General features: G+C 39.6%; 1 protein-coding gene across 1 annotated transcript in view; it reads right to left on the reverse strand.

Moving 5' to 3' along the window:
- The window catches only part of loxl2b (lysyl oxidase-like 2b), a 36,195-nt gene that overhangs the window by 15,171 nt on the left and 1,285 nt on the right, over nt 1–19,739 (reverse strand). Inside the window, exons 2-4 of the mRNA XM_088376408.1 lie at nt 14,130–14,483; nt 13,635–13,810; nt 1,130–1,341 (exon numbers count right to left, since the gene is read on the reverse strand). Coding sequence (XP_088232534.1) covers nt 1,130–1,341; nt 13,635–13,810; nt 14,130–14,472 — 731 coding nt within the window. The 5' untranslated portion in view covers nt 14,473–14,483. The remainder of the gene's footprint in view (nt 1–1,129; nt 1,342–13,634; nt 13,811–14,129; nt 14,484–19,739) is intronic.

Consider the following 19,739-nt stretch of genomic DNA (forward strand, 5'->3'; position numbering starts at 1 on the left):
ATAATGTAACTGATGGCACAAAATTCACTCAAAGCATCTTCTTTTCGGAACTATCAACAATGAAATATAAAATCGGGACCAAATTTGTGCGCAAAATATAAACCTAATCTCTGTCAGTCAGAATTCATTATACTGATATAATATACTCTGCATAGTCGATGCAAACAGTGAAGTTAGCTCTTTGAGAGGTTCTCATTATTCCACACAGAGATTCGCTCCGATAACAGTGTTTTCAGCTAAAAAAAAAATAAAATATCAAAGTTGTCACTAACAGTAGCAACCTAAGATGGCTGCCCTCCATGGGTGTGAGGCATAGCACACTAGTCAAACTGCTTTAATTGCTGAGACGGGCGAAAAAACTCGTAAGGTTTATCCTCAGAGATGTGCTCCGACCTGTCAAAGCTAATTTGTAGAGGAGAGGCAAGGTACATCCTGAATTTATTCATTGATGGTGCCTTCTTGTTTTATTTTTCTTGTGTTGTTTACTTGTATGTACATTGTGAACTATGTCTTGTCACCGTGGGATAGTGGGAACGTAATTTCGATCTCTTTGTGTGTCTTGGCATGTGAAGAAATTGACAATAAAGCAGACTTTGACATTTGACTTTGAAGTAGTCTGCAGCCAATCGCAGGGCACAAATACCCAAATATAACCATTCACATGGGCATTTTAGTCTTCAGTTAACCTACCATGCATGTTTTGGGAGTGTGAGAAGAACACCCCACTTCCCGCTGTAGGAAGTGTGCCTGGAGAAAACGCGCGTGGGCACAGGGCACACGTGCAATATTCACAAAAGAAGGCTAAATTAAAATTTGATTCCACAATTTGAACTGTGAGTTGAATGTGCTAACCAGTTTTTCCATCATTCCAAAAGCTATGTTTGGCACAAACACTATAATGCTCATCAGCAAAAGAACAAAATGCAGTGAAGCATAGTTGTGTCACCATCATGCTTTGGGACTATCTTTCTTTTTACTTTCATTCTCTGACTTGTGCAGGTGGTGGTCGTATTATTCTTACAAAATAACATTTCAAAACTCTAATTTCTTATAGAAATGATCAGGAGTGATCATGTTCTCACACCTGCACTAGATAGAATGCAACCCCAGCCTAACCACAAATACTCACTTGTAGACTCTGGCGTTGTATTTCCTCTCCCCAGGGAAGCCAAACATGCCACAGATGACTCTGCTGTCCAAGTGGCTCCATTCCGTGTCACAGATCTGCTTCCATTTCCCACCATCCTTTACCTCCACGTAGCCCTCTGTCACAGGGATCCGCTTGCGTAATGATGACAAAATGGCTCGAATGCGCACATCCTCAACTTGAATGTCAAGGCTCTGTAAGGAATATGAAACCCTCATGAAAGAAGGAACGTCAACAAACTAAATGTATGCTTAGTTCCACAATATAGCACAACCGGAGAGTATGAAATGAAATGGAATATTGGTTAGCAAATCTGCCTTGCTGTTTTAAGATTAGATTTACAGCTCCTGTGTGCTGGGGAGTCATCCAGAGTCCGTTGAGCTAGGTTGTAAGTAATCATTTAGCTGTGTTACATAATACACACAATAAAACACCCCATTTCCTAGCCGCCTGGTCGTAGGCTATGACCTACCAGCTTAGTGTCATCAAACATTTTTCAAGTAAAACACATTTTTACTGTTCTTAAAGGGGCACTATAACTGGATGCCCTGCAATTGTGTTTACCTTTAAAAGCTCATAAATTTAAGATTCTTCACAGTAGCCGTAATTAAGATGCTTTTCCAAACGAAAGAAAAATTAAATTTCCTGTTTTTAATTAGACATACTATGTATAAGCCTGAGACTGGGTGACACAACCAAACGAAACAAAGCAATGGACTCGGTGAGCAGAAAACACAACATCACTTCATAAGTAGTTACAAGAGGGCTACACATTTTTACAGTGGATTTTGCAGTTCATCTTCCATCATTCCTGGCAGAAGGGACAACTAAAGGACATGCTTTAAAGGAAAACAAAACAGCAAAAAGAAAAAGCTTTGAACCATGTTTGCCGTTCTGCTGAATTCAATCAATTATGATATCCATCCTTCAATTTTCTTTTACACCACAAAGTGGTTGTCAGTCAATCATAGGGCACATAAAGACAGACAGCAATTCCCCATGCACAAAGACAGGTAAGTAAACCACTACACCATCAGTAACTTTAACAATTAGATCAAATAAATGATTGGGCTTACAAATATGTTTTGCGCAGCCCAACTCGTCAAAACACAATATTCTGATTAATGTTTCAGGCAAAATCTATCAAAGTTCCAATCCAAAGTTTTTAATCTGTCTCAGGAGGTGACAATTTTGTCACTTGCTGTCGACTAAAAATGGCATCACAGTTGCCAGGCCTCAGGTCATCCAATCACGCTCACCAGTTTTCTGAAGCTGAGCCATGATTGGTTCTGAACCGCAACTGTGATGCGATGGATAAAAATGTGTGAATTTTGCTATTTAACTCATATTCCACAAACACAATATTGACCAGAATGCCATGTTTAGACTAGTAGGGGCACATACAACATATTGTGAAGAAAATTTGGGGGTTGACTTCCTCTTTAAAAATGTACGTAGCTCACATTAACACTAAATAAGAAAGCTGAAGAACACGACTCTGGTGGGTCTCATCACCGGGGGCGACGAGACTCAGTACAGGTCGGAGGTTGACCTTCTGGCCATGTGGTGCAGGGACAACAACCTCCTGCTGAACGTCAACAAAACCAAGGAGGTTGTTGTTGACTTCCGGAAGGGTCACACCCAACACCTGCCGCTGACCATCGACGGTGCTGTGGTGGAGAGCGTGAGCAGCACCAGATTCCTGGGGGTGCACATCAGTGAGGACCTCTCCTGGTCCACCAACACCGGATCACTGGCGAAGAAAGCTCAGTGCCGCCTGTACTTCCTGCGGAAACTCAGGCGAGCAAGTGCTCCTCCGACGGTCATGACTACATTCTACCGTGGCACCATTGGGAGCGTCCTCTCCAGTTGTATCGCTGTTTGGGGTGGTAGCTGCACTGAATACAACATGAAGGCCCTGCAGCGCATACTGAACACGGCTGGTAAGATTATTGGTGCTTCACTCCCCTCCCTGAAGGACATTTACGCCTCCCATCTCACCCGCAAGGCGACCATGATTGTGAGTGATGTGAGTCATCCCGCTCACGCTTTGTTTGATCTTCTGCCCTCTGGGAAGAGGTCCAGGAACCTGCGCTCCTGCACCACCAGACTCACCAACAGCTTCATACTCCAGGCTGTTAGGATCCTGAACTTTCTCCCCTCTTCTGCGTAGCGTCCTGTACTTTTGCGCTATATTCTGACTGTCTGCTGTATGCACACTTGCTCCATTTTTGCTCCTCTTATTTATTATGTTATTTGTGTATTTATTATTTATTCATCACTCTTATTTATTCATTGTTTGTGCCTTCTTGTTTTTATTTTTTGTGTTGTTTACTTGTTTGTATATTGTGTACTATGTCTTGTCACCGTGGGATAGTGGGAACGTAATTTCGATCTCTTTGTGTGTCTTGGCATGTGAAGAAATTGACAATAAAGCAGACTTTGACTACTAACAAAAATATTTGATGTGTTGCAAATTGTACGACTTTTAGGTTATTTGACTTTGAATGTTTTCCTGGGATTTTCATAAAATATGGCAAAGAATAAAACGGTCCAGAGAACAAGCTTGCAGACCCCTTTACTGTTTGTTTCTGTGAGGATGTATCATTTTGCTATCTCCCATAGCCCGAAGCAGCCACATTCTTGAGCTTGAGCCCAGCCTGCAATACGGAAATACATCGGGTTGGCTCAGCAGATATGCTCATGATTCCTCACCTCACATACATAATGCAGTAAATCAAATAATGAAGAAAGCATTTTCTAAACACTGCTTTTCCTCCAAGTCCAAGACAAGTCCAGAAATTTGAGAACTACAAATCACCACTCTATCTGACCTCCGGTGGAGTATTTCCTGCCAAACCTAACTGAATTTGTCCAACAAAGTCTACAGTGCAAAGAAAATAAAGCTGTGCAAAATGAAGTATCATAAAAATGGCATGTGAACCATAGATGTCTGTGTTTACTAAACACACAATAAGACACAAGAGTCATTTGGAGACATTTTCATGACCCATGACACCATAGATGCATAAAATTTAAGCTAAAATGACAAAAAACAGGCAGCTAAAATGCATCTCTTGAGGAGGTAAACAACGATGCCAAACCTCACATTGGTCCTCATTCAGTAATGAATGCGTAGAAATGTTTGTTCACTGCGCACAAGTTGAGAACATACACAAAATTACTATGGTGAGTGTGGCCTTTTGTCTGCGTTTACCAAACACACAATATGATACAAGTTGTAGACATTTTCATGACCCAAGACACCATGGCTGCTTGAAATTTAAGCTAAGATAATTTTAAAAAAAACCAGGCAGGTAAAAGGCATCTCTTAAAGAGGTAAACATCTCTGCCAAACCTTACATTGGTCCTCATTCAGAATGCGTTGAGATTTCTGTTTTTTTTTAGATATTCATAAATATTACTAAACATATTATAATTACATTCTTCTTATTAAAATGGGATGTGCCAGAGAAAAAAATGAGGGCAATTTGGAAATCAGACCAAAAAAATGCATTCATAAAAGTTCATTTGCTAGGAAATGTGAGCAATTTGAAAGCTTGTCTTGTTACTGAAGATTTCAGTCTACAGAAAAGGCGCACCTTATTAAAAGACGTATCTTTGGTTTTGGAGAAAATCAAAGGCTTAAACTAGTAAGTGCGCCTTATGATGGGGAAGTACAGTGCAAATGTATGGACATTGTCTTCATACAGTACAAACAAACTTACAGGAAAAGATACCAGCCATTTTCAATTTCGTCTCTAGGTTAGTGCTTTACTCCTTGGCTGGACAATGTAAATGCTTGCCCTCATCCACTCCATTTAATTTGTCTTTATTCCTTTCCAGTCTGGAAATCAGGCGCTCACGTGATGTCCCACCCCTAAAGTATGAGCCATTTAGTTCCACAAAAAAAAAAAAAAAAGATTACAAACATATGTGTCTTGTTTTGCTCCCACACTCTCCTGGGAGATTGGCCTTTCCTGTGTCTTGTTTTGAGGGAAAAGCACAGATGGGAAAGCCATTTGTGGGATGACAAGTAAAGGAGAGGTGAAGTTGATCTTGTGCAATATAATATAGCAGTGCAAAGCTACACACCAAACAGTTGTGAAGAAGCTCCATAGTTGAGAAGAAAATCAAAAGAAGCAAGCCAACAGCCCCGTTTTGATCCCTCGTAAAGTTCAGGATCACATGTAAGCTGACGAGCAAAAGGCGAGAAATACCCTGGACTGTCCCTCACAAGGGAAAAGAGGCATAGCATGTTGACTTGAATATAATTAAGTGAATTCGCATATGTACGTATAAATAATGAGACCACAGACTTGCACTAACAGTAGGTCTGTGACTGGAAAAAATTACTTGACTGAATGCTTTCCAGCTCATCTAAGCAGCAAGCACCACAGATTTGACAGTTTGCGGGGGATGAGATAACCACCACATGAATGACTACTTTTGACTATAAATACCGAAATAAGTAGTGACTTATATTTATTTAATCAGTAGTGACTTACTTATTTATTTATTTAATTAATTTACTTATATCTATTTATGTTTTGCAGTGAAGACAATTTTGCCACAAATGGTAATGATCCAGACTACTAAATTTAACAGAATGAACTACACGTCATGAACATTTTTAAAGGTTTTTAAAATAAATCCACACAGCCCTCAAACACTTAAAAAAATTGTCTGTCAGATGACAGTCACCATGAAACCAGTACTGAAGATAGAGCAACACTGTAATCATACTCACAAATAGGAAGTGCAACACTGAAAAATGTTTTTAGCTATTCTTTCTGTCAACGTGTAAAACTCAAGTCGTGTTCTGCCTTTCTAACATCGAGCAGTTATATACCCAATCACAAATTGATAATAATAATAATAATAATAATAATAATAATAATAATAATAATAATAATAGCAACCCTTGTAAAGATGAGTGGTATGGAAGATGAATGAATGACTGTAATAATAATATTAAAACCCTTGACAGCAGATAGACCTTATTATTTTTGGGAGGTGTTTCCAACAAATTCCACTTTCCATTTTTACTGGTCCATATCACGTTAATCTGCTTCTAAGTAGAAATTGTTATCACGGTGACAGATAGTGAATACTATCTCACAGTCCTCATTCTCCGGGAGACTATGTTTTTCATTTTAGTCAATAAGAGTTCCATGTGTCAAAAATAGCTAAGTGAAGAGGCTATCTTATCGCATTTCAATCTCGCAGAGTCAATTGACTGTACAGGGAAGACAATATTTTATTGGTTCTATTTTTATATTACAGAACACAGCATAGCTCTTAGTAAGTAGACTACTGTAGTTTTATAAGAATGTGAAGCTATAGTTTGTGTCATCATGTTTCAGTCGCTGCCATCCACTGCTGGCTTCGAAACAACAATTTGGGTTAAAATATGGACCAACCCAGGAAATCTTTTAACCCAGCAGTTTTAAGGGTGTATGTACAGGATATAAATATTCTTACGTGCATGCCACAGTAAGGCAGCAACCCAATATATTCACCGTAAAAGATTTTAGAGGTTTCTCAACTTTTCGACCATGATGTGCTTTCAGTACATTCCTCTTGTGCAGCAGATGAACATGTGCCAGCAAAAACAGCACACATCTTATGAACACGTGTTTCTAATAGAGGCCTTCAACAGCTTTCAAAAGCAACAGAAATCACATCACATGCAGGGGGAAAATGCCATGCTGGTAAGGTAAAGCCTCCAACAGAAATGCCTTTTGTTAAGTTACTCGATATTGTAAATGGGTCGATTGAGTTATGTCAATACTGTATATTATAAGAATAGAAAATTATTTCGAGGAGGAAAAAATATTTGTACCTTCATATTGTATTTATGTATTATGTGTCTACAATGGATGCAGTACAAAACAACAGTTATACAGTTCCAAAATGGCCCAGTTTGCGACGCCCCATTTAAAAACCTCATTTGTTCGCAAAGTGGAAACAGAAACAGAAGTGAACTAGAACATTGAAACGATGGAAGTTGTTCATGTATGTAACATACAAAGCCTCAGCAATAATTCCTACATGAAATAATTTTGCAGTATTTCTTAGCTCATATTGTTGAACATTGTTGTCAGTCTTGCGATGTATTATCATTTATTGTTGTCTAGGACCTCGATTTGCTTTTGCTTCAACAAAAGCTTTCTTCATGGCGTACCAACAGAAAAACATAAAGCTTAAACGGTGTTCTTATATTTACAGTGCCTTAAACCTCATACATAGTATTGGTTCATTGTAAAATCACAAATGATGCCAGAGATGGTAAGTGGATATAAGAAAATATATACCGTAATTTTCGGACTAAAAGTCGCTCCGGAATATAGGTTGCATTAGCCATAAAATGTCCAATAATGTGAAAAAAGTCGCTCTGGAGTATAAGTCACATTTTGGGGTGAAATTTAATTGACAAAACTAAACACCAAGAACAGACATGAACGAGCAACAACAGGCTAAACGATAGGTATGCTAACTTGACATAAACACAAACGAAGAGCTGAGAACGAGCCTGACGTAACATTCAGAGTTATTAAAAAAACTATTACATAAATAACACGTTTATAAAACCATCTGTGTCACTCCAATTCATTAAATCCATCGATTGTCCTTTGTCAACAATGGGTGCGCGCCGCTGACGGCGCTTGCACTTCAAAATATTCCACAGGCCCATATAACGATATATAAATTAGATATCAAATAACTATTATATAAGCAATAATATTATCAAACCATCTGTGCACTCTAAATCATTAAATCCATCGATCAAATTCCTCGTCCTTTGTCAACAACGCCGCGCGTGCGCCCTGACGTCAGCCTCGTCGTGATTCCACAGATCTAGGATATAACTATATTGTAGCGTTAACAAAGTACAAGGAAAGACGTGGGTTTGGTAAACGGCTCTTTTTTTAACAAAACAAACTTCCAGGCGTGTGGCGGCGTGGACTTCCAGCCACGGAGGTGGAAGTGAGATCCATAGAATAGGACCGGGCATGCGTAAAAGCCATGTCCGAGCCCCATCCACCATCCCCGGACAGCCACCCGGCCGAGCGCCGGCCCACGACTTCCATCCACGGAGGTGAAAGAGAGCTCCATAGAGTAGGACCGGGCGTGCGTAAAAGCCATGTCCGAGCCCCATCCACCATCCCCGGACAGCCACCCGGCCGAGCGCCGGCCCCCGACTTCTATCCACGGAGGTGAAAGAGAGCTCCGTAGAGTAGGACCGGGCGTGCGTAAAAGCCATAATAGTTTTTCAAACCTTCTGTGTCACTCCAAATCCTTAAATTCTTCAAACTCTTTGTCCTCCGTGTCACTTAGAAACAAAGCCGCTAATGATGCTGGTAGTACGTGGGGCCCTTTGTCATCGTCTTCATCCCGTGATCAATCTTTGTCCTTTTTGTAAACAACCGCCGCGCCGCGCTGCGCCGCGCCGCGCTGCTGACGTCACTTGAAATTCAAATTACAGTAATCCCTTGCAACATCGCGGTTCATTCATCGTGGTTTCAGGTTTTTTTTTTTTGAATATTTTTGAAAAGATTCACATATAAGTCGCTCGTCGTTATATGTCGCCCCCCCCCACCCAAACTATGAAAAAAAACGCAACTTATAGTCCGAAAATTACGGTAGTTGATATATATTTCTATATACATAACTACACACCTACATACAGTATGTACATACCAACACTCACATGCAAAGAAATTTAATACAGGCATAATGAATGGAAAAGGGAAATTGAGAGAAATGAAAACTGATGAAATTGGCCAGAGTTCACTTTTAATGTCAATAAGTAATATTTTGAGCCACAAAGGGCAGTACAAGCTAGTTTGAGTTAAGTGTCCTTTTAAATTCTTTTTGAAAATGACTTTTGTACTTGTATTTTAATTTTGTTGTCCATCAGTTGTACAATGACAATGAATTTTATTCTATTTGATTTTTCTCCATAATAATAATAATAATATTAATAATAATAATAATAATCAATACTGCGGTTTCTTTCTGAATAAAACACTTCTGAATAAAGTAAGATGGTAGGAATATTTCTTTCAACGGGAAGCCATGAGGGATTTCGAGGCATTTCTAAAATATTTGTGTATTTAAAACAATCACGAGCTAACCTGGCAGCCTTATTGTGAACCATTTATGGTTTTTACACTTTGTTATTTGAAGCAGATGACCAAATTACTGGGCAGTACTCAAGGTGTGACAAGATGTTTAATGTGATATACTTGGAACATTTCCTAGTTACAGAAATACTTCTCCCTATTTTGGCCACAATATAATTTATTTAGGGCTCACTTATGTGACTTCCCAGCAAGTGTTAAACTGAATTGAGAGTCACTATCTAGCATATGTCTAGCTATGAATCATTTGTTTACATATATAAAAAATCATTTTGGCTTTATTTAATACTAATGCAAAACTAATGCGGGAGTTGGGAATTTCCTTGAGGAACCCCGTATTACATCTCCTTGGCTCGACTCCAATGCTTTCTATTCTTTGCGGTGTTCCTGAGAAGATCGCAACGTAGCCGTCTCGTTCAGTGAATTAGGCATTAGCAGCTGACAATTTAGTTTCAATATGTTGACCTGAATGCTAAAAACATGATTTTTGCATCTTGAAAGATTGATGCCTTGACTTAAAATAAAAAGCATGATATCATTTACATAAACTGCCCCATGTGAGATTTAGACATGCTGAACCAACCAGTTGTCAATTTAAGAAAAAGTGACTACCCACATTAAAAACATCTGTATGAAGATGGTCATTTCTCAAACCTTTTTTGTAAAGATAATAACCATGTACAAATCCACAATTACTGTGCAATGATGAAGGCTGACAAAAGCATTTTACCATTTTACAGTTCAACCCGGACATACTGTATTTGGAAGTTTACAGGGAGTAAAGTGAAATTTATGTTCTCAGAAGTGGGGGGGTGACCTAAGAGAGGAAAATGTGAGTTGCACAAGAGGTGACTCAGTGTAATTTTCTTATGAAGTGTATGTGCATGAGAGGAGTTAGGGGATGAGAAAAGCTGCAGCCAAACAACATAAACTATCAATTCAAATGTGTTGACTCTGTTATTTCTCAAACATTTTTTTCTGTTCTTATAAAATGCAAAGCTTTTGTCAGGAACAGAAGCAGCACAGGACCTGACAAACTGGCACTTAGATAAGATTTATATTTCTTGTGCGTTATTAACAAAAACACTTTTCAGAAATGATGGTTGAATATATTCTTAAATAAATCAGAAATATATAGAGCCAATGCTAACCCTCACAAATAGTGTACAACTCATTACAACTACAGTATTATTGTGTTTGATCAACAAATTAAGTCTGTATTTTGTCTCTCAGGGTCTTTGCAATTATTGTGATTGAGTGCCTCATTGTCAAGTTTTGTCTTCCTGCAAGCAGCTGCAACAGATCCTGGGGTTTGAACTTTTACAGGAAGTTCATTCAAGACTACAGCCAGGTCACTGCACGCTACAAACAACTCCCTTCGACTATCTTTCTATTTCCATCAAGCCCAGAAACTGATTCTGCCTTTAAATGCCTTAAATAACTGTTCAACCGCTGCCCCAGTCCTCATCCAACTTGATCATTTCCCCAACGTCGAGGTGGACGCTTCTAATTCTGATATTAACTAAACAGGCAAAATAGCAATTTTACCTCATGCTGTTGACTGAAAATGACATCACAGTTGCCAGGTCTCAGGAGACAACCAATCACAGCTCACCGGTTTTCTGAGTGTGTGTGTGCGTGTGTGTTTAGTTGTCCAACACATCAGTTGGCCTTCCTTATGAAATGTGTAGTCTCAGGACATACTGTTTTTGTTAGCGTTCATATTTTTAGACTAAATGAAATTGTCCTCAGGCTGCATAAAAGTGGGAATTGCCAACCATTTCATAAACTTCGGAATTTCTACATGTTGAAGATTTTGAAAAATAGAATGGAATGTATGCTCATGAATGCAGTTCAGAGCTCAGAGAATTCCCAGTGGCCGATTCAATTGTAATGGTGAAGCAGCAATGCAAACACACAGACAGAAAACCAAATATTTCATAGAGTGAGGCTCAGTAAACTCATGGTGTCAATTGTGTACTGGTCAACTTACTGTGACAATCAAGTCAAATATACTCCACTGGAGACCTCTGTATCGTGGCATAATAGCCAATTCTAACAAATGTTCAAGATTCAACACCTACTATTCAATTTCAAAAGTGTAACATGGTGAAGAACTTACAAAGGAGAATCTGACCGCATTAGTAAAAGGTCAGCAACACATGCATGCAAGGATTCATGTTTCACCTCCCTCTTAGCTCATTGGCTGGGTATTTCCTTTGTGTGTGAACCGCTTGCTGGACATCGAATTGAGGTTAGCGCCACCTAAAAAGGCGGTGGCTCCCCTACATGCTCTTGGAGCACAGTAATCATCCAATCAAACAAAACCTCCAACTATATGTAATCTTTACCACTATTACACATCAGAGTGTCTTTGGGTGTGTCACCAGGATACCGCTTCCAGATAATGCAGTGTGCATACGATGTGGCATGGGGTCCAGATGTTTTTTAGAATGGAAACGCTGAATCAGACTTTCACCACACGGCTTGACATCAGACATCTAGAGCTTTTTTAAAGCATTACATCAACTTCTGCACATTTCAGATACCATAGACCAGTGGGAACCCTAGGGGTTCGGTGAGTCGGCTTCAGGGGTTCGGCAGAGCTGGTATGCTATTCGGTACCTCCAAAAAGGTTAAGAACCACTGCCATAGACGCATTTACACATGCAATTGACAAAGAAAGATACATCCCACTTCCGCAAACAAATTATAACAGTCCAAGAGGGAACAACAGAATAATAGCATTAACATGAGAAGCCCACAATTTGGTCCTTGCTCACTTATCTAGGCGCTGCAGTGTTCTCAGAACATTGGAATGTGCATTCAAGAGACTTGCACAGAAAGCTAATAACTGAGTTTGAAAGTAATTTCATGCTAATTGTCCAGTCTAGAAATCAGCAGGATCTGAAAACATCCAGCCTGCCAGCCAACTCTGACAATCATAAGTGCCGGTACCTAAAACAAACAAACCAGTTAAACATTACTTTTACTTACACACACTCAGTGAAAGATGTGTGGAAATTACTATTATTAAACCAGAGAGTCGGGATGTGCTATTGCTATTGACTTCAAGTGTGCAGAGTTGTTTAAAACCAAAAAACGATGACCTGCATTTAAGAGGGAGTTCACTTGTGCTTTGTCCCAAATGCCCTCACTACAGGCCGAACCAATGGTAATATTTACTTCAATCTTCAATTCTAGCACCCTTCTTAAGTCTTCAATTTTGGCTCTATTCTTTATGGAAGGTGATGTAAGCTATTATATTTTTTTTTTCAATAAAAATCCTTTGCAGTCAATGAAAACGTTACATTCTGAGCCAGTTAAATGAAGCTATCTGGCTGCAATGTTTGTAAACTTTACATATGTTTTGGGTTTCCATAATTGTGTACATGCATGTTGTGTACTACCCAACTTTAAAAAGTATATCAAAACAGAATACAAAGATTTGCACATTTTTTTTAATCTATATTTGAATATACTACAAAGACAAGATATTTAAAATGTAACTGTGTGTGTGTGGGGGGGGGGGGTATTTTTAATTTGATGCCTGCATCAGATTGCAAAAAAAGGACACGGGCATGTTTACTTTATTTTTAACAATAGTAATTAAGCATTTGGAAACTGAAGAGGCAACTCTTTTAAAGCTTTGGCAGAGGAATTTTCCCCATTCTTGCTTGATTTACAACTTCTGTTGCTCAACAGTCAACACTCTTTTGTTATAATTTGCATGTCATAATGCACGACACAATTAATGGGAGACAAGTCAGGACTGCTGGCAGGCCACTCATGATGGCCCATTTTGTCTTTAGCCCAGAGGACACAATGTCCATGATTTCAAAAAACAATATAAAATGTGGACTCATCAGACAACAGCATACTTTTACAATTGGCCCAACTCAGATGAACTCAGGCCCAGAGAAGCTCACGGGGATTCAGTGTTGGGTTATAGGCCTGCCACTTTTATGCAGAGATTTTTCAATTTTCTCCGAAATTTTTGATGATAGTATGCATTGTAAATGATTAAAACTCAAAATGTCTTGAAATTGTACGATGTGCAAAAGTGTTCATAAATTGCTAGACTACTTGCTCATACAGATTGTAAAATTCATCAGTTTCAAAATTAAACATTGTGTAGTTTGTACATTTTGTATTCAATTGAATATAAATTGAAATGGCTTGGGACATCATTATGTTCTGTTTCTATTTATGTTTTATACAACGTCCCAGCAGATTTTGTAGATTTCTGAAAGCATTATCATAAAAGTAGGTCCTTACCACAAACTAGTGCAACAATATTACACATAACAAAGTGTGATTAAATTATGCTTGAGCTGTACCTCCAAATGGTTGGGAAGAATGTTGAAAAATTTAAATCCGGGGATCCTCTTGTCGCTGCACATTACGCCTACATCTTCGCTGTGCTTACAGTCGGAAACACCAATGCCATTTGAGGGACACAGCGCCAAAGTCTTTTCCTTGCCAGTGCAGTGGAGATTGTCAAACCAGATGGGTCCTGATGGGGAAAAAAATATGATTCGACAATGGCATGATAGTGGTGGCGGGGGGGCTCTAGTTGTGGAACTGAGAGAGGAAAAGTCTTGTGTACGGAGAGAATTATGGAAAAGTGGCCATGAAGCAAATTCCAGATACCAATGACACTAAAAAGCTCAAAATGGAAAAAAGCTATCTATCTTATTTTTCTCCTGGTTAATAAGTTGAGATTTATACTTATGTGACAAAAATATAAAAACATGCAGAGATTGCTTGAGTCAAGAAGTGTTTCTGTACATATACATTTCTCAGCCTCCAATAACTGCAGCGCCATCAAATACCTTCTCCTTTCCCATACTTTGCTGATGGTGACCATGAAACTGCTTCCAAGTAGCCCAGCTCGCGGCACACAACTTGTGCATCGTGGATCGAAAAGTCGTCATCACAGACAGTTCCCCATAGGTTGTTGTAGAAAACTTCTACACGACCCTCATTGTGTTTCCTCTTGTCTCCTCCCAGCCTGAGTTGAATTCTGGGCGTGTCAGGCGTTAGCTGGGGACCAGAATACTGCTCCTGCTCTGGCTCCAAATAGCTTGGTGGATAGCCGAGGTGCTCGTACTGGGCTACAACCAGCTCCAGTAGCACTAATAGGCTGCAGCAGAAAATGTGCTGGATGAACGACATTTTGGTCTGACCTGCAGAAGAAGAGGAAATAATTAATTTGATACTTTTAAATTTTGAATTGAATAGAATATTTTATTTTGAGCACAAAAGTGAAGTAAAAATAAAAATAAAACATTCCAACTTTAAATGGAGGAGGGAATTGAATGAACCAACCAACATTAATTCCTTCAACAATTTTCATACTAATATAGAACTTAGTAGGCTTGACGATGAGGAAATTACTTGGACTTTATAGTATTATAAAGTTGAAGAACATAAAAATGCACTTTTCTGCATTAATGCACAATATTTGAACCCCAGCAAAGGAACATTGCTCCCTGTAAATTTCATGTGCTATATATCAGATATCGCTGGTGTTGGGCCAAAATCTTATACCTCCAAAATAGTTACTTTTCAGGAGACCCCAACAATGTCAAGTTTGTACAATCATTAGCATTGCATCATGGACGAGAACATGCCATTTTCAACCCTTTAGATTGGACAATGATATGTGAAAATAGCACCCACACGGGTGGACTGACTAATAGTGTAGATTTTGGAAAGAAATATGAAATTCACCACAATGTGATTTATGAGTTATTGGCCCCATGTCAACGATATACGTACATAACTTGGCTTAATTCTGCTCTCTCACTCACTTCCCACTACTACTTTTTGATCACAGTGCAGCTGCAGTAGCCTACAGTGTGTGACCATGAAATAAAGAGGAGTAACTGAATATTATGCTACCTGTACATAGCCACTCTCTATGGATGCATTCAGTGATGGTATTTTATCATGAAATGGGACAGCTGCAGGAAGGGAGCAATTCAACCAAGACAAGTTTTGTTTGCGTTCAGAGCAGCAGATTTCAAAAAATAACTCATGCCTCCCTTGGGGGGCACCAGAAGACCTTGGAGAATTTGCAGTAGCGTGGGGAAAAAAAGAAGAGTGGATGAACGCCACTGAAGAATTCAGTTGTGTTGTGCAGTGTGCAGGGTTCTGCAACTACTTTTCATGAGTTGACAACTGGCCACAACTCGTTGAGCTGTGATTCCAAATGTTGAATTGCAAGTAAATGCATCACAACTGCATGGACGCTGCAGCCAGTAAGGGACAAGACCGAAGCAGAAATTAAAAAGTGGGATATTTATGGAGGCAGCACGGTGGGCTTGTGGTTTACACTCCAGCCTCACAGTTGAGAGGGCCAATTTTGAATCTCAGCCTAGGCCTTTCTGTTTGGAGTTTGGTTGGTGTGGGTTTTTTCTCTCTATTAAAGTTTCCTTACACCGTCCACCTTCCTCCATATTAGACATATCATGGAAAATCCACTTTTTTTTATTTTATATTCATTTTATTGTGTACTTGGAGTCTCCAAGATCGTAGAGGTGTAATCTACCCCTCTAGGACCTAGAGGTAGTACATACTATAATGATGTGTTTGGGGGCTATTTTGTACTCAGTTCAATTTTCTCAGTTTTCTATTACGTATTTTTATCGATTACATCACATCCGTTGGGGCGGTAGTACCAAACAAGATATTTGATGAGGCCAAACGTTTCGCAAATCAGCCATTTTTATTACTCGGAGAGACTTTTGTAGTCCAAACAACTCAAGGATGCTGAAGTGGAGAGATCAAAATGTTCTGTTGTTGGTTGCATCAATCCACACAACTCATAGCACCGTCCCCCAGCATCAGAACCTCAAAGAAGTGCCTGGTCAAATTTAAATTTTCAAGCAGTGTTCCCACAATTGTGGGCAAAATCCTGTTTGTTCAAGGACGGGTGTTTCAGAAATCTTTTGTCAGTATAGAGAAGGATTCGCCGAAAGACTTTGTTTCGTTGATGGTCCAGTTCCTTTAATCTATGGAAATGATGGGCACAGTAAAGCGGTTAGCTTGAGATGACACAAAATAATAAACTGGATTTCACTTTCATAGCATTGCCTATTGTCTATGATGCACTTGTTTTCATAGCATTAGCGTCAGTCTTTTTGCTGATTTTAGACCTGTGTGCTCTATGTTTTCACTTCTTGTGGGTGTATTTGGAGTAGTTCTATCAGATGAATTGCCTCGAAGGTGCTGAATTATTCTTGGAGAACACAATGTGTTATATGCATTCGTTAGCTTCTCGCTAACATTAGCATTAGCTTACTGGTTAACTTGACTTCAGTGCTTGTTTACAAGATGTGTTCATAAATATTGTGAGGGGATTTTTTTTTTGTTACGTGTTATGTATGTATGGACAAGTCTTCTGCCCTTGACATCATTTAATCAATCAAAATGTTTGCGGCGCAAGTAAACGCTACCGTAGCTACAAAAAAAAAAAAAAGAACTGCTGGGATAGGTTCCAGCACGCCCGCGACCCCCGTGGAGACAAGCAGTATAGAAATGGATGGATGGAAAATTTCATTAGTCACGGTCGTAATCAGCAGTGTACTTATTTTTTTAGAAAATGTGTTGGGAAATGAAAGATGCAATCGAGTCAAGTGCAACGCAAACAGTTTGAGCAATTTGCATTAATATTATGTGTGATGCCTGAAAGAGACTGTTAAACACTACTTCTTGTTTACATCCATAAGTGTCAAATGCAGGTCAGAAAGTAGAAACCCTGCCACAGGTTGACTTTAGCCACAGGTGCTTTTAAACTTTTCACCCGATCTATCATTGAGGACGTTTTGATTATGGCCCATAACACAGGTCAACAACAAATTTGTTGTCTGAGTTTTTTCAGCTGATTTAGGACTAATCTGATGCGCTGAATCCAAAAATCACATTCGTTTTGCTCAATCAGGTCAGGTTTTTGAGATATGGCCACGTGTGCTTACCATGCATATTTCGGAATTAAACTTGGTGACAAGAATAAAGCCTGGGCACCACACATAGTGTGCAAGGCATGCACTGAGACTCTGCGTGGATGGACCAATGGCAAGAGGAGTCTGAAATTTAGGATTCCTATGGTTTGGAGGGAGCCGACAAACCATGTCACTGACTGCTACTTCTGTGCTGTTGATGTGATCGGTATCAACAGAAAGAACCGAGGAAGCCTCAAGTATCCTGATCTTCAATCAGCACGTCGTCCTGTAGCTCATTGTAATGAAATTCCAGTGCCTATCTGCGGAGAACTTCCTGACATTAGTGACGAAGATGTCTCCAGTGTTGAAGAACATGAAGAAGAAGCAGAAGTGGTTTTTGAAGATGATGCTCGACATCCATTTTCCCAAAACGAGTTGAATGATCTAGTTCGCGACCTCAGCTTGTCAAAGGACTCTGCCGAACTGTTGGCATCCAGATTGAAAGAAAAAAACCTACTCTCTAACAGTGCTCGTATCAGTTTCTACCGCAATAGGCATCGAGAGTATCTCCGTTTTTTCTCTGAGGAGAAGGACTTGGTGTACTGTGCAGATATTGCCCAGCTTCTGCTCACGCTTGGTGTGTCACAGTACGAACCCAAAGATTGGAGACTCTTCATTGACAGCTGTAAGGGATCACTGAAATGTGTTCTGTTACACAACGGCAACCTGTTTGCCTCTGTACCTATCGCCCACTCGACTACGCTGAAGGAGAAGTATGAAGCAGTGAAGTACGTACTGGAGAAAATTGGCTATGATCAGCATAAGTGGTTTATTTGTGTTGACCTGAAGATGGTGAACTTTTTGTTGGGACAACAGTCTGGCTTCACCAAGTACCCATGTTTTTTGTGCATGTGGGATAGTAGAGACCGTGCTCAGCATTACACAAAGAAGGACTGGCCTGTGCGGGAGGAATCTGTGCCTTGTAAGGAGAGGAACGTCATCAACGACCCTCTGGTGGACAGAGACAGAATACTCTTCCCACCTCTGCACATCAAACTTGGCTTAATCAAACAGTTCACCAAGGCTCTGGACAAAGATGGTGACTGTTTCACTTACTTGTGCCAAGCTTTTCCAGGATTAACCATGGAAAAGTTGAAAGCTGGCATCTTTGAGGGTCCTCAGATCCGTTAGCTCATCAGAGATCCAGAGTTCGAAAATTCAATGAACGAAGTGGAACTGGAAGCTTGGAAGGCATTTGTTCTGGTAGTGAAAAACTGTGATTTTGTCACAAGATCAGATTTTTTCAAATCAACTTGGCATAAAAACCTGACCTGATGGAGACAAATGGATGTTATTTCCTGATTCAGAAGCGCAAAGCTACCCTAAATCACCTGTAAAAATCAAGACAATATTCAAAAAGTAAAAAATTGTTGCCCAGCGTAATCAACCATAATAAACGACGCAGTTAATTTCTGAACCGTAATTGCAAAACCATGTGCTCATACTGTTGATGGGTAAAATTAGACAGATGATGGGAAAATCATTGGGGGGCAAGCTCTCATGGGTTAAGTCAGGGATTTTCAACCAGCGGTCCGCGGCCATCTCGTGGTCTGTGGCGATATTGCAGGTGGTCCGCTGAATTAGAAATGGAAAATGATTGTAACATTTTTTTAAATAAAATTGATTCATTATTTTGACTTGATTTATATTCCAGCTAATTTTATGACAAATCAACTGACTTTTTCTGTGTCTTCCTGCAGGGTTTCTCACCGGTTCCTAGTGATCACCTTTTTCGAGCTATCGATAATTTCTGAAAGTGTAATGACTTCTTCACATAGCTCAGTCGTAGAGTGATAGTCTCCAAACTTGTAGGTGCTGGGTTCAATCCTTGTACCTGGTGATCTTGAGCAAGTGATTTTATTTTTATATTTTGCTCCCAGTCGGGCCTGGCAACACGGATCTAGGCAGCATCAATTTATTTTTTCTGTGTCTTCTGGCTTGGTTATAGATTGGTAGACTTCAACCTTGAAGGAGGTGGGATCAATCCCCAAGTTAATTCAGAATCATTTATCCATTCAAATTATGTCAAATGTAGCTGAAATACAGACACAAATAAACAGCCTGTATAGGTCTATCCTCCTTCGGTGCAAAATAAAATAATATTTCGCCAAACCAGTGGTCCCCGAGTTGCTTCTTGTTTATAATGGTGGTCTCTTGGACAAAACCAGTTGAAAACCCCTGGGTTAAGCGAAGTTATGCATAGGGCCTGATCTGGTCTGCGGGTTTTGTCTAACGCCAAGGTACGAAAGTAACTGGACTCTAGAATTATAGTTTTTGTATATACAGGAGAGAATTATCTTTATGAGAGGCTGCAAAACAACAGACATGCACACCCCAACAAAAACGTTTACCCCAAAGAGGATAATACATCGCTCCAAGTCACATGCTTACATAACCAAAAGTTAACAGTTGCAACAAAAAAAAAAAAAAAACGCA

The sequence above is a fragment of the Syngnathus floridae genome, chromosome 5 (genome assembly GCF_059516105.1).
Source record: "Syngnathus floridae isolate MCC-2025c chromosome 5, RoL_Sflo_1.0, whole genome shotgun sequence".
Lineage (NCBI taxonomy): Eukaryota > Metazoa > Chordata > Actinopteri > Syngnathiformes > Syngnathidae > Syngnathus > Syngnathus floridae.